Source organism: Cervus elaphus, chromosome 5 (assembly GCF_910594005.1).
Source record: "Cervus elaphus chromosome 5, mCerEla1.1, whole genome shotgun sequence".
Lineage (NCBI taxonomy): Eukaryota > Metazoa > Chordata > Mammalia > Artiodactyla > Cervidae > Cervus > Cervus elaphus.
This window is the reverse complement of record NC_057819.1, coordinates 62,652,536-62,666,116: the sequence shown is the minus strand read 5'-3', so window position 1 is coordinate 62,666,116 and position 13,581 is coordinate 62,652,536. Positions and strand designations below refer to the sequence as shown.

Here is a 13,581-nt window from a genome sequence, read left to right as displayed (position 1 = left end):
TATCTGTGGAGGCTTAGGAAAGTTACTTCATTCTCTCATTTGTAAAATGGGGCTAATAATATGAAGTGCTTACCTCACGGGTTGTTAGTATAAATAATTCCCTCATGGTGGTGGTAGTTTGTTGTAAATGTAAGTAACATAATTCATATATGTCCTTAGCATAATGCTTTACAGATACTAATTATTAAAGTTGGTGAGTGTAAAGAAAAAAAGCTATAATATGTGGAATTTTATACTTTAATATTTCATTGTAAGTTGAAAGTTAGGAAAACAGCTTGCATAATTAAAAGACTTATCTGTCTTCTGATTTTTTTTATGCCAAAAGTTTGAAGTGCTTTTTCTTAAAATTGATGGCAGATATCAAAAATTCAGTCAAGGATTTCAATTTCTTTTAAGTACAACCTTAAGCTGTAGCATGAAATTGATGCCATTTTATTAAAATTTTAAGACAGGCTTTACTAATCCATTTGCTCAGAGGTAAAGAATCTGCTTGTCAAGCAGGAGATACAGGTTCGATCTGTGGGTTGGGAAGATCCCTTAGAGAAGGACATAGCAACCCACTCCAGTATTCTTGCCTGGGAAATCACATGGACAGAGGACCCTGGCGGGCTGCAGTCCATGGGGTCATAAAAGAGTTGGACACAACTTAGCAACTAAACACCAACATTACTAACAGTTTAGATTTACACTTTTATACATGATAAGTGTGGTAGCTTAAATATACCCTTGTGTTGAAGATTTTAGTCTTTTACACAGAAAATTTATAGTTTATAATAATAAAAACAGTAAAGGGAGTGAAAATATCATGAAATTTGCCTCCTACTTAATGTCCTTCTAAGTAAATCTTTTTGACTGAATTTTCTTTGTTTTTATGTGGCCCAAAGCTAAAGCATTATTATATTACTTTCTCAGAGGTGATTTGAAACCATCATTGAATATGGAAATTGATTAGTTCTATTTTTCTATTATGTACTAAAGAATGTGCTGAAGAATGCAGTTTTTCTGTTTCTGAGCAGATACATTTTTGTATTTTAGTAGGAGTACATATGTATTAATAACTTTATATCTTGGAAATCTTTATTCCTATTGCTTATAGGTTATGATATAGAATTATGTTTAAATGTTAATATAATTGTGGTGATGGTTGCACAATTTTTGAAAGTTCTAAAAACCATTTAATTTTATACTGTATATGAATAAATTATATGGAAAGTGAATTCTATCTCAATAAAACTTAAAGGTCACTATGAGAAACTGGTTCAAATTAGAGGCCCTTGTTTAGATAAATCTAGAATTGTGGGGCAGTTCTGTCATCTACCCTGACAAATTACTTTTCCTTTCTGAACTTTTTCAGTTTTTTAAATGAAAGTAATAAGTATGTTAGGTTTATTTTGTGAATTGAGTAGTAATTCTTGACATATTATCAGTGCTTAATCTTAGCATTCATTAATCATTTATTAAGTTTATATGATAGGATCATGTATGTATTTATTAAGTTTATATAACTGGATCATGCGATAACACAAAGAATAGTGAACATTGACTTGACTGTCTGGGGACACTTAACCGTTGAGCAGTTTTGAAAGGTGCGAAGGAAGACTGCTGGCAAATAGACTAAGCGGAAGGGATATTGGTCAAGAAATAGCGTGTACAGAGGACTGGAGTTGTGAAGTAATGCACGTGCTTAGTTCAAGAGCCATAAGAGCAATTGCAGAAGTCTGTAAGCAATGAATGCTAGTTAGATGTAAATTCAAATAGGCAGTCACACTTCAGGTGTGTCTGGAATGAGAATGTGTGAAAGATATTGGACAATAAATATTTACTGAACTAAGTGATAGCTCTTATTCATGATTGAACACATTATTAATGGCACTTGTTTGAAGGAACAGAAATGAAGTCAGGTTCTTTTGTTATCTTTTATTAACTGTGCCATCTTGGACGAATAGAGATTGTGTGTATTACGGTACATCTGTGGTAAATTTTTTGTTACTATCTTTTCATCATTTTGTTAAACATACAGAGAAGGTCAAAGTATTGAACAGTGAACATCTAGTGACCCGTCACTGAGATTCTGCAATTAGCCTTTATTTGTTTACTTCATTGTACAGTTCTCCACATAAGCATCTCTCTATCCATCAGACTTACATTTTATGCATTTCATAATAAGTTGCAGGCATAAGATCACTTCAGTCTTAAACGGTTAAGGCACATAGATCTCTAACCAGAGACCAGTACGGTTTTTTAAGGTAAAGTGCACATACTGTGATAGGCACAATTCTTTTAAGAGTACCGTTTTATGAGTTTTGACAAATTAAACACCTGTGTAACCTAAATTTTCAGTCAAGTTACCCTCAGTCTTGAAAGTTCCTTAATGCTCCTTCCTAGCTAGTGCCTGTCACACCCTCCACAGGCAATTATTGTTCTATATTTTTTTAAACAATAAATTAATTTTGCCTTTTATAGAACTTCATGTAAAAGGAAATACAAAATATGTGTTCCTCTGTATAAGGCTTCCTTCACTCAACATAATGCTTTTGGGATTCATACATGTTATGTTAATCAATCAGTAATTTATTTCTTTTTATTACTATTATTCCATTCTATATGTATGCCACCAAATTTTAATTCATTTTTCTGCTTAAAGATTCTGGGCTATTTCTGGTTTTTGGTTGTTATCAATAAAGCATTTCTTAATGTTATTGTATCTATTCTTTGTGGACTTAATTATCGTGAGGAAATTTCTAAGAGTAGAATTGCTGGTACAATAGGGTAGGCTTATGGCTTAGATTTCAAATATAGAAAAAACGGTTTCTCTTTTTCTAAATACTAAATTCTGTTGCTCCTATCAGCACTTGGCTCTTGTATGAGTAAACTAGATCTTGCTTGTTGTTTCTTTTGTAAACAAATATCAGAGTAAATCCTCCATGTTCGCCCCTCTCCCGTCAGAATGGCTTGCTAGCAAATAAATAGCTACAGATTTTCTTAAACAATGGGCTTGTAAAGTTTTGCCTGTAGCAGGTAATGCACAAAGTACATTTTGTATTGTTTTGTGAATGCACTACCAGCACACGTGTACACACACACACACACACACACACACACACACACACACACACGCACACACGCACACATGCACACAGGCAGAGAGGGGGTCGTCCACTCCCCCTAAAGTCAGTAATCTTCCTGTGACATAAGCTACCATGATTTAAGCACAGCGTTTTGGATTGAGGGCTCAGGTGGCTGTTGCTTCTATTTTTTAGTGTATAGTTAACATTGGCAGTCACCCTTATAATGATGTGACACCAGCTACCCCCAAGAACACTGAGCACACCGTGCCTAGCACGGGAGAACTTGATTTAATTGGCGACAGTGTTTGCTGTCACGTGATAGGCACTGAAGTAAAACAGAACCTATTTCACTTTGTGTTATCTCTTTCTGATGTAGCAGCAGAAACAAAATGTATTTTTAAAGTATTGGAATTATATAATTTTCACTTCTGAATGCATTTATTGGGATCAAGTATCTAAGTAACTTTATTTCGAAACTGAATAAAGCTGTTAAGGGAATACTTGAAGCTTGCAGTTACAATATTGTCAACAAAAGATGTGATTAAATAAATTGAATGTTGAAGACTTTAGGCTTATGGTTAACACCAGGTAATTAAAAGTAAGCACTGCTGTGGGAGTGCATTATATATCAGCTGTCCTCTTTACCTCATTAACTGGGTTTTTGCATGTTTATGGAGCTAACTTCAATTAAAAGTGCCTTTTACGTTATGCCTAATAAGGTCTTTTAGTTACTATTTTGGCATAAAGTATTACCCTCTAATTGAAATTGGTATATCATAAATACCTGTGTTTAAATAATACAGAAATGAACAAATTTGATTAGTTGATATTTTTACGTCTAGCTTTTATGCATATGCATTGTTTTTTCTATGTAATATTATTATAAGATAGTCTTTGAGGGTTGAAAAGTAAAAATTTGATTGTATACATGTTTAAAAATTGTTAATATCTGCATTTTCTTACTTTAAGATTTCTAAGGTTTTATCATTTCAACTTACTGGTGCTTTAAAATTCTTGTAGAAATCTGTTGAGTTTTCTGCTTCACTTCTGAGGTGAAGAAAAAGTTACTTCACATGAATGCCATATTTCTTTTTTGTATATACCTCTGGTTATATTTTAAGTTGGATAATTAAAGATGATTCTAAATTTAAAGAATATAGTAAATATAAGTTTAAATGTTAACATGTATTATTATATTTTCATAAAACATTATCTTGATTCTAAAAAGTAAAGAATAATCTAATGTGAATACCATTGAAGTGATTTCTTATTGAGAATATTTTCTAAATTGTACATCAAAATAGAGATATAAGGTAGAAAGAAGGTGGTTTCCTATTTTCTGTTTTGAAATGTATGTAATTGTTCAGTCTTCTGTATTTTGAAATCTATTTGTTTTCTTTATTACAGAAGTGTCATCGTTGCAACAAAAAAATCAGCAGTCTTACCTTCCACACTTACAGGTATACCTACCAATGCTGTTAGTGTGGTTTCTTCAGTAGATTCAGCTCAAGCCTCAGATGTAGGGGGAGAATCACCTGGTGAGTTTGTTACCAGTGACTACAGCATGAATCTTAATCCCATTTTAGCAAAGTTTAGGATTGTTGATTAAGTAAAAAGTTTTGTAAGGCATGTTTTAAATGATTATACTTTTGTAGTATGATGTTGATTATTGAATGATTTTCTGAATAAATTTGAGTAATATGAAATAAATTAAATCAAGAATTTCAGTGCTTTTCCCACTTAAACATAGTAGTGTGTGATGAATTGGATGCCGCTGATTAGGTGGATGAATGAATGACAGATTTATTAAAATACTTTTTTCCTCTCCCTGCTCTTGCGATGTGTATAGGTAGTGGTTAGTATGAGAGAGTTTTGGTGAAATTTGGTCTTTGAGTCTGTTTATCAGTTGCCAGATGTTCATGTGGTATCCAGTACTTTGCTGTCTCTTGCATAGTGTCTGAATCAGATACTCGGGAAGGGAATGCTGCCCTCGAGTCTGTCATCATTCAGGCGTAGGTCTTGGTAGTTCAGTAACTCTTACTGAAGTTTGATTTTTGTCCCATCTCTCTTTCTATATTCTTTCCAAAGTCTGGGGTGCAAGATCTTAAATCCTAGCTGTTGATTAGAAACTTGGTGATCATACTAGGTGAACTTTGAAGGCTATGTGATATTAAAAAGACCAAGTTATTGAGTAGGAAATGGCAGCCCACTCCAGTATTGTTGCCTGGAAAAGTCTATGGACAGAGGAGCCTGGCAGGCTACAGTCCATGGGTAGCAAGGAGTCCACACAGCTGAGCACAAACAAGGGCCCACCTTAATCCAGGCTGATCTCATCTCAAAATCCACAATCACACATACAAAGATCGTTTTTCCAAATGAGGTCCTCTTTGGTTCTGGGGGTTACAACTTGGGCATACCTTTTGGGCTGCTATTAAACCTGCTGCAGTCTGTAAGAAAAAAAAGACCAAGTTAAAACAAGGGGGATATTATTTTATATAAGTAGTATTTTTCTGTGTTGTGCTATTGCCTTAAAAAAAACCCAGAACTCAAAAATTAGAAAAAAATTAATCCCCCAAAGGATTTATTCTTTCTTATTACTCTAGGATGAGATTAATGAAAAATAGAAGGAATTTTGAAAGAATGAGTAGGTGGGCTGTATTAAAATCAGAAATAATGTTTTCCCCTCATCTTTTGGGGCATTTCAGTCCTTCTATCCACTGTTCTACTTTTATTTGGTAAACATGTATATCTCAAGAGAGTTTTGCTTCAAACTTGATATTTCTATTAGCCAACTGTCAGGGACATTTTATTTTTCCTTTCTGTGTACTACATAGCTTGTGTTCTAGAAACAAAGACTAAAATTGTTTGTTTATTGTCCCTGTTTTTCCCCCCCTTTCATTGTAGTTATTTTACTTGTGTCAACAGAAACATTTTTTCAAAATTTTAAATGTGATTAATTCTTTACAACTTTCTTAGTGTTGAGTGATAGTAGAAAATGCTCACAGTAGGTTAAATAAAATATTCCATGCAACACTTTACATGCTGTGTATTAGTAAATATTTGAAGTATGTATATATTTTTCATATATAAAAAGCAAGGAAATCTACACTGAAGTTACATGATTTACTGAATTTCATGACGTTACCATGAATTACTGGAAATTTTGATTTTTGAAATTTTTAAGTTTAGTATATTTTTCAAAAATTTATCAGTAATCCTATATTATTTTTATACTTAGGAAAAATAGTTGTTGTAGAAAAACGTTTATAAGGAAACTAAAAGCTGCAATGGTAGTAGACAGCCTTGTGCTGTCTCGTTTTTTGTTTTATTAAAACATTTAAGCAAAGTAATAGACCTTAGTTTTTAGATGTTTTAGTTTATAGGAATGGAAGGTAGAGAGTTCCCATATTATACCTTCTCAGTTTTACCCCCTCTTTATTCCTGTGTCATTAATATCTTGCAGTAGTGTTGTATATGTATATATTTTTTAATCATTCATTGTCTTAGAAATTATAAAGGAAAATAAGTATAGTACTTTAGTAGCATTTCCTTCTTCTTTATTGTTCCATTATACTCTGATGTGTTTTGTTTTTTTATTTCGGAGAAGAAGCAATTTGGTGATCTATTTTGGACCAGTTATGCAGATTTCTGTTCTCTCACCTCCATCCAAAAGCCTTAAAAAGGATCAGCTGTGATTTTTCCAGATCAGCCCCCTGTTGGGAAAAAGGCAGATGTTACTAACATCTATGACACTTTCTGCCATCTTCTAAATTCAGTAATATTAATTTCTGGTAACTTCCTAGACCATATGTAGTAAGTTCAGTATTTTCATCTTATTTTGAATACAGTGCCCTTTAATTTCAGTTTATGGGACAAATTAAATAGGATCTGAGTGTTAAAAATTCGTGCAGTTTTTGTCTGACTTATTTCAATAAAGACAAAAAATGTTAAATAAAAAAATAAATAACAGTGATACAAGGGAAAGAAAAAAATTCCTGCAGTCTTCAGAAGAGATAAATAGAAAGAAAGCTGGTATATGGGTAATAATATAAATAGAAAAAGGCTGAGTTATAGGTAATATTTGATAGAAAGGGGGCTCCCCAGGTGGCACAAGTGGTAAGGAATCCACCTGCCAGGGACCCCTGAGGCAGGAAGCTCCCCTGGAGGAGGAAATGGCAACCCACTCCAGTATTCTTGCCTGGGAAAATCCCATGGACAGAGCAGCGTGGTGTGCTACAGTCAATGGGATTGCAAAGAGTCGGACACGACTGAGAACACACACGCTAGTTTGCTATTTAATATAAAAACCTTATGATAAATTTTTTTCTGAGGCCATTTTCCAGTAGTCATTATAATCTAAAATACTCACCCTGAAGAGCCATATGCAGAATTACAGAATAATTATCTGTCTTGAAGGCTGTTGTAATTGTTGGATGCTGCTGCTGTTCAGTTGCTAAATTGTGTTTGACTCTTTGCAACCCCATGGAGTGCAAGCTTCCCTGTTCTTCACCATCTCCCAGAGTTTGCTCAAACTCATGTTCATTGACTTGGTGATGCCATCTGACCATGTCATCCTCTGTTGCCCCCTTCTCATCCTGCCCTCAGTCTCTCCCAGCATGAGGATCTTTCCCAGTGAGTTGGCTCTTCACATCAGGTGGCCAAAGTATTGGAGCTTCAGTGTCAGTCCTTTGAAGAAATATTTAGGGTTGATTTCCTTTAGGATTGACTGATTTGACCTTCATGCAGTCCAAGGGACTCTCAAGAGTCTTCTCCAGCACCACAATTTGACAGCAATTCTTCAGTGCTCAGTCTTCTTCATGGTCCAACTCTCACATCCATACATGACTACTGGAAAAACCATAGTGTTGACTCTATGAACCTTTGTTGGCAGATAGATGTCTCTGCTTTTTCATATGCTGTCTTAAGTTTGTCATAACTTTCCTTCCAAGGAGCAAGGGTCTTTTAATTTCATGGGTGCAGTCACCATCCACAGTGATTTTGGAGCCCAAGAAAATAAAACTTGTCACTGCTTCCACTTTCTCCCCCTTCTGTTTGCCATAAAGTGATGAAACGGATGCCATGGTTTTTTGAGTGTTGCGTTTTAAGCCAGTTTTTTCACTCTCCTCTTTCATCCTCATCAAGAGGCTCTTTAGTTCTTCTTCAGTTTCTGCCATTAGGGTATATCATCTGGATATATCTGAGGTTATTATTTCTCCCAGCAGTCTTGATTCCAACTTGTGCTTTATCCATCCTGGTGTTCCACTTGATGTACCCTGCATAGAAGTTAAATAAGTAAATAATTAGGGTGACAATATATAGCCTTGATGTACTCCTTTCCCAATTTTGAACCAGTCTGTTGTTCCATGTTCAGTTCTAACTGTTGCTTCTTGACCTTCATACAGATTTTTCAGCAGACAGTTAAGGTGGTCTGATATTCCGATCTCTTTAAGAATTTTCCACAGTTTGTTGTGATCCACACAAAGGCTTTAGTTAGTGAAGCACTTTGCATCCAAGTCATAATTTACCAGTTTCCCTCTGCTTATTTAAATTTTATAGTTTATGGTGGTAGTATTTCCTAAATAGTTCCCACTGTCTTCCATTTTGGGGTAGATTTTATAGTAGTTTCCTTTTTCTCTCTAGCTCCCATTATTTAAAAAATTAATTCATTCTGTTTTAAATCATTGTAAGTTGTTTTTATGATGGTGGTCTTTAGTTTTGTCACTTCTTTTGATATCTTTTTCCTCTTCTTTTGCCACTAGGCTCCTGTTGTCACTTATTTGGTATCTTGATTTTAGTTTGTTGCTTCTATTCCAGTCCATTGATTGCTGCCCTGAACATTATTGCTTTGATAAGAAGTCCTGTTTCTGACTCTCCTACAGCCCTGCTTTTCATGCTTTTGCCTACCGTACTTCCCTTGTCTGTTCTCTTGTCACCTGGAATCCAATCAAATAAAGAGTTATCTCTGCTGTTAATAATTTTAGTTGATAGATTTTTTTGTTTTCCTTTTGGTAGATCTCTTGATTTAAGTTATTTGCCATTAAAAAGTAGGCTATATACAATATATTCAATCTTATTATCTTTCTGGCTCAAACAGGATTTGGGGAAAATGATTTGTGAATGAATTATTATTTTGATTATGTGCTGGGCTGGGCAGTTTATTCTTGTAAATCTGAGCAAGTTAGGTATAAGTCTTGGGTTTGATCATGGATTATTTTCTTTATTTGAAAGTATAGTTAATATCTGTCCCTGTAGACAATAAATCTTTGTGCTGTGGGATGACTTCAGTTCTCAATTTTATAGCGAGTCACCAACAAAAAATGAACCATTAATATTCAATAATAGTTATTAGTTAATAAAAATATGCTTGATGGTACATTAGCAAAAATGGGAATTTCCTTGGAAGAAATCATGGGAATAGAAAGCATAAAACATGAGTTTTGTACCAGAAAAGTTTAAACTGTTTGGAAATTTTGATGTAAAAATGTGATTGCTATGTTTTATGTGTGGCACAATTAAAGAGAAACTAGGACTGGATCCCAGAAAAAGAATTAGAGCTTGTCAACTTATGTGAGGTCAAAGACTTTTCTGTTAAAACATTACCTCCAAAATAATTCTGTGAAAAATAAATTTGTAAATAAACTTTAAAGCAGTGTACGTTATTCAAATGATGATCAGTCTTCAAATTTCAGAGTTTGGTTTGAATAATATTTCTTAGCTCTTGTAGCATTTTATTAGCAAAAACATTTAATATAATAATGACAGATCTTTCATAGTAAGTTGTAAAAGATTCACCAGGGAACAAAGTATACCCTTTGTGTATACATATTTTTTTATAAAGAACACTAAAAGGGAAAATAGAGGTTTTTAGAAATATATCAAAATTTATAGATTTTCAAGTTACTCATCAGTAAAGGTTTAATCGCCCAGACTGCGTGTTAAGATGCAGTTACGCTTTATTTAAATATCCTGTGGTATTTTTCAAATTTGTGTGATTGCAAAGCATAAATGATTAAAACAGAATTGAAGTAAGCTCAATGAAGGATCTAAATGAATTGCTCTTAAGTACTTTAAGTGCTGAGTGTTTGCTAATTTGCAAAATTCAATAATCATACCTTTATTAGAATATTAGGCTCTATATTCTTTTTATCAGAGCCATGCATATTATTGATATTAATTAGAATGTTTATTTTTACTGTCAAAGAAAAATACTTGGTTCTTCACTTTTTATAATGTTTGACCCAAGAGGCTTATCTTTACTTATTCAATAAAAGTTTCTTTTATTTAATGAAGAGTTTAAACTGTCATGTAGACTGTCCCTCCTTGAACCGGTCTGGAATGGGTGGTGAGGGAGAGAGGGAGAAAAGGAGAGAGTGCAGTTGAAAAATATAGTGTTTAGGGATTAAATATTGGCATTTGTTTTAATGAGACTTTATTGCAAAGGACATTATTTATGTAGACCCTTAGGGACCTTGAGTAAACAATTGGCTATTCTCTGGATAGATGCTAGACAGATGATCTATTTACATTTTCCTTTTTGTTCTTTTGAGTGTCTGGAAAAATGTCAGTTTGAAGGAGACAGTTTGTCAGTGTACGGATTAGGAAAAGATAAGTCAGTAGCATTTCACAGGTTGGAAGTAGCTTTTGAATTTACATGTGTGATCACTTGTTGAAAATATTTATTTTTATTGTTTAATTAGTTTAAAACAAATTTGTCGTATATTTATGATTAATCTGAGCTGAAAAAATGCAGAATGTATTTGGAAGTTACATTTTTCTGTCTAGTAGGAATGAAGGACACCTGGTGTGAATTTTGTGTTTTTTTTTTCTTTTTCTTAAAACTGTTGCTGATTGATTCATTTATCTTTCTCCATAATGTGTCTTCTTGTGATTTAAAAAGGTTAAAGAAAATCCCTTTCTGCTATAGATCACAGTAAAAAATGTAGGTTTGAAAATTGATATTATTTCTAGGGTAGTATCAAGGAATTATTTGTGTTACTTTTATTTTTTTGAGCCCTCAATGCTCCTTGTTTATTGCAAATTTTGATATATATATTTCAGCTTATTAAAATTAGATTCATTTTGGACAGTTAAAGCTAATGTTTTAAACTACTTTGTGAATTTTATACATTTTCTTGAGATTTTTACTTCTATCTCTATTTTTAACTAGATTGAACCTTCTATGTTCCTTTTTGTCAACTTCAGAAAAGCTCAAGAAAAGATGCCAATTAGTCCTTTTAGAGAAAATGTCCAACATACTCTAAATAAAGATGGTCTTTAAAAACAATCACTAAAAACAAAGCTCAGAAATATTTCATTAATCACTGGTAGCAGAAGTCAGTGGCCAACCACGATTCAATGGTCATATTGCTCTCAGGAATCTAGAAAATCGCAGGTGTGATTAACTGAGTGTAATAACAGTGTTTGGTCTTTGAAGCACTAAATGAGGGTTATGTGGGAATAGAAGGATTGGTCCTGACAGAAATAAAAATTTTCAATTTCACCTTATCTTGCATTCCAGTTTGAAATTTTATTTTCAGAATGCAAGACTGGAAATCATTTGGCAGTGAAAATATGGGAATTGATACATGTACTTTAAAAAATTTGTCAGTATGAAAAAAATGTGTACTTTAACTTCATTTTAAAATCAATCCTATGCATTAAGATAGATTCTGTTCAGTTTATTAGTTTTTTATGTAATGATAGCTCTTTCTTGAGCAGGGTGGTAAGTATGGCAGAAAGGTCAGCAAGAAACTGTACTCTTAATAAAAAGAAAAGTCAGCTCTAATTATCAATGGAAGGGGAAGGAAATGTGTTGTGGAGAAGAGAGATTCACTCTGGATTAGTTCATCTTGTAGGAGTATGCTCAGACTGAGAGCGAGGCTGGGTGATTATCCAGAGGGTAACTGTGGGAAGATTGCTGAAGTACCTGCTCTCCAATAAAATAGTCCACATTTCCAAATGTTTCTGTTTGGCTGAGACCTGTAATCACAACTGCTGATTATTGATCAAATTCTGCCTAAAGACCAATCATGTTTCTCAGAAGGTCAAGTTACCCCAGATCTTTACTATTTCTTAATTAGTTAAATCTACAAAACCCCTGATTAGAGCCTTGGTTTGTTTTTCTATACCCAGAATTAACTTTGCCTTAGTTGAGTGAGCAAGCTGCATCAAAGTGCCTGGATAAATTGAAGTAATCCAGGAAGTCTTGGGAATGGTGTGAGGCAGTGACAGGCTGTGGAGGACAGTGGCTAGATTTACCAAATGTTTATGGCTGTGTGTTTTTTTATACCAGTCTGATAAATGAAACTGTTGGCAATCTACTTTTTATAGCAGTGAGATCTGGGATTGGGTTCTAGATTTTTCAAAAGAATTTACCTTTCATCTTAAGTTTGTATGGGGAAATTTGTAAAGGTACTTCGTTTTATAAGCTTCATCTCATTTAAGTTACCTGTGCTTAATGTCACATGAATAATCATTGAGAAATTTGGGTGTCTTGTCAACCTCAAGTACAGACTAAAGGGAAACATGATAAGTTCCTTTCAGTATTTTAAAGGTGATCCTAGAATAGAAGAGTAGGAGGGGAAACTGTCAGTGTATGTTTGCTGCGGTATAGGTTCTCAGTATTTAGTCCTTGAAATAATCCTGTGACGTCAGTATCACTGTTCATTTTGTAGATGAGGTGAGGAAAGCAGGGAGAGCTTAAGTAACTTTGCCCAAGGCCACACAGTGAGCGACAGAGTCCTTTCTCTTTGCCCTCAACATGTGTCCTGTAACCTCTAAAGGGTACTTGTTATCAAACAAACTGACCTTACATTGATAGAGCTAGGATTCAATTTGAAAATGCTTTGGTTGTGGGTGGCTGATGAGTGGAATCATAAAGAACAAGATTCCAATAAAAATACTCAAAAGATCAGAACAATCTATTATGTTTCCTGTTTTGTTTCCTGTCAATTGGGAAAAATATATTCAATTTTATTAATAATCGAAGAAGTGGGGATTACTTTTTCTTTCTTTAGGGCAATTTGACAGTGTGTGCAAGTGAAAGTCACTCAGTTGTGTCCAACTTTTTGTGACCCCATGGACTGTAGCCTTCAAGGCTCCTCTGTCCGTGGAATTCTTCGGGCAAGAATATTGGAGTGGGTAGCCTTTCCCTTCTCCAAGGGATCTTCCCAACCCAGGGATTGAACCCAGGTCTCCTGTGTTGCAGGCAAATTCTTTACCATCTGAGCCACCAGGGGAGCCCAAGAATACTGGAGTGGGTAGTGTATCCCTTTCTCCAGGGGATCTTCCCAACCCAGGGTTCAAATCGAGGTCTTCTGCATTATGGGTGGATTCTTTACCAGCTGAGCTACCAGGGAAGCCAGTGTGTATCAACAGTTAAACTTCGGGCTTATTGACTTCAGGAAGTTACTTCAAGGATATAAAGGAGTGCATATAGATTTATATAAGCATATACAAAACATTGTTTATTGTAAAATGTTGGGAACAACCAAATGAGTGTCCCTGAATTTGG

General features: G+C 34.3%; 1 protein-coding gene across 4 annotated transcripts in view; it reads left to right on the top strand.

Moving 5' to 3' along the window:
- Positions 1 to 13,581, top strand: part of LRBA (LPS responsive beige-like anchor protein) — a 723,276-nt gene that overhangs the window by 178,731 nt on the left and 530,964 nt on the right. For all 4 annotated transcript variants that reach the window (XM_043902582.1, XM_043902581.1, XM_043902579.1 and 1 more), the window contains exon 31: positions 4,476 to 4,606. In XM_043902582.1, coding sequence (XP_043758517.1) covers positions 4,476 to 4,606 — 131 coding nt within the window. The remainder of the gene's footprint in view (positions 1 to 4,475; positions 4,607 to 13,581) is intronic.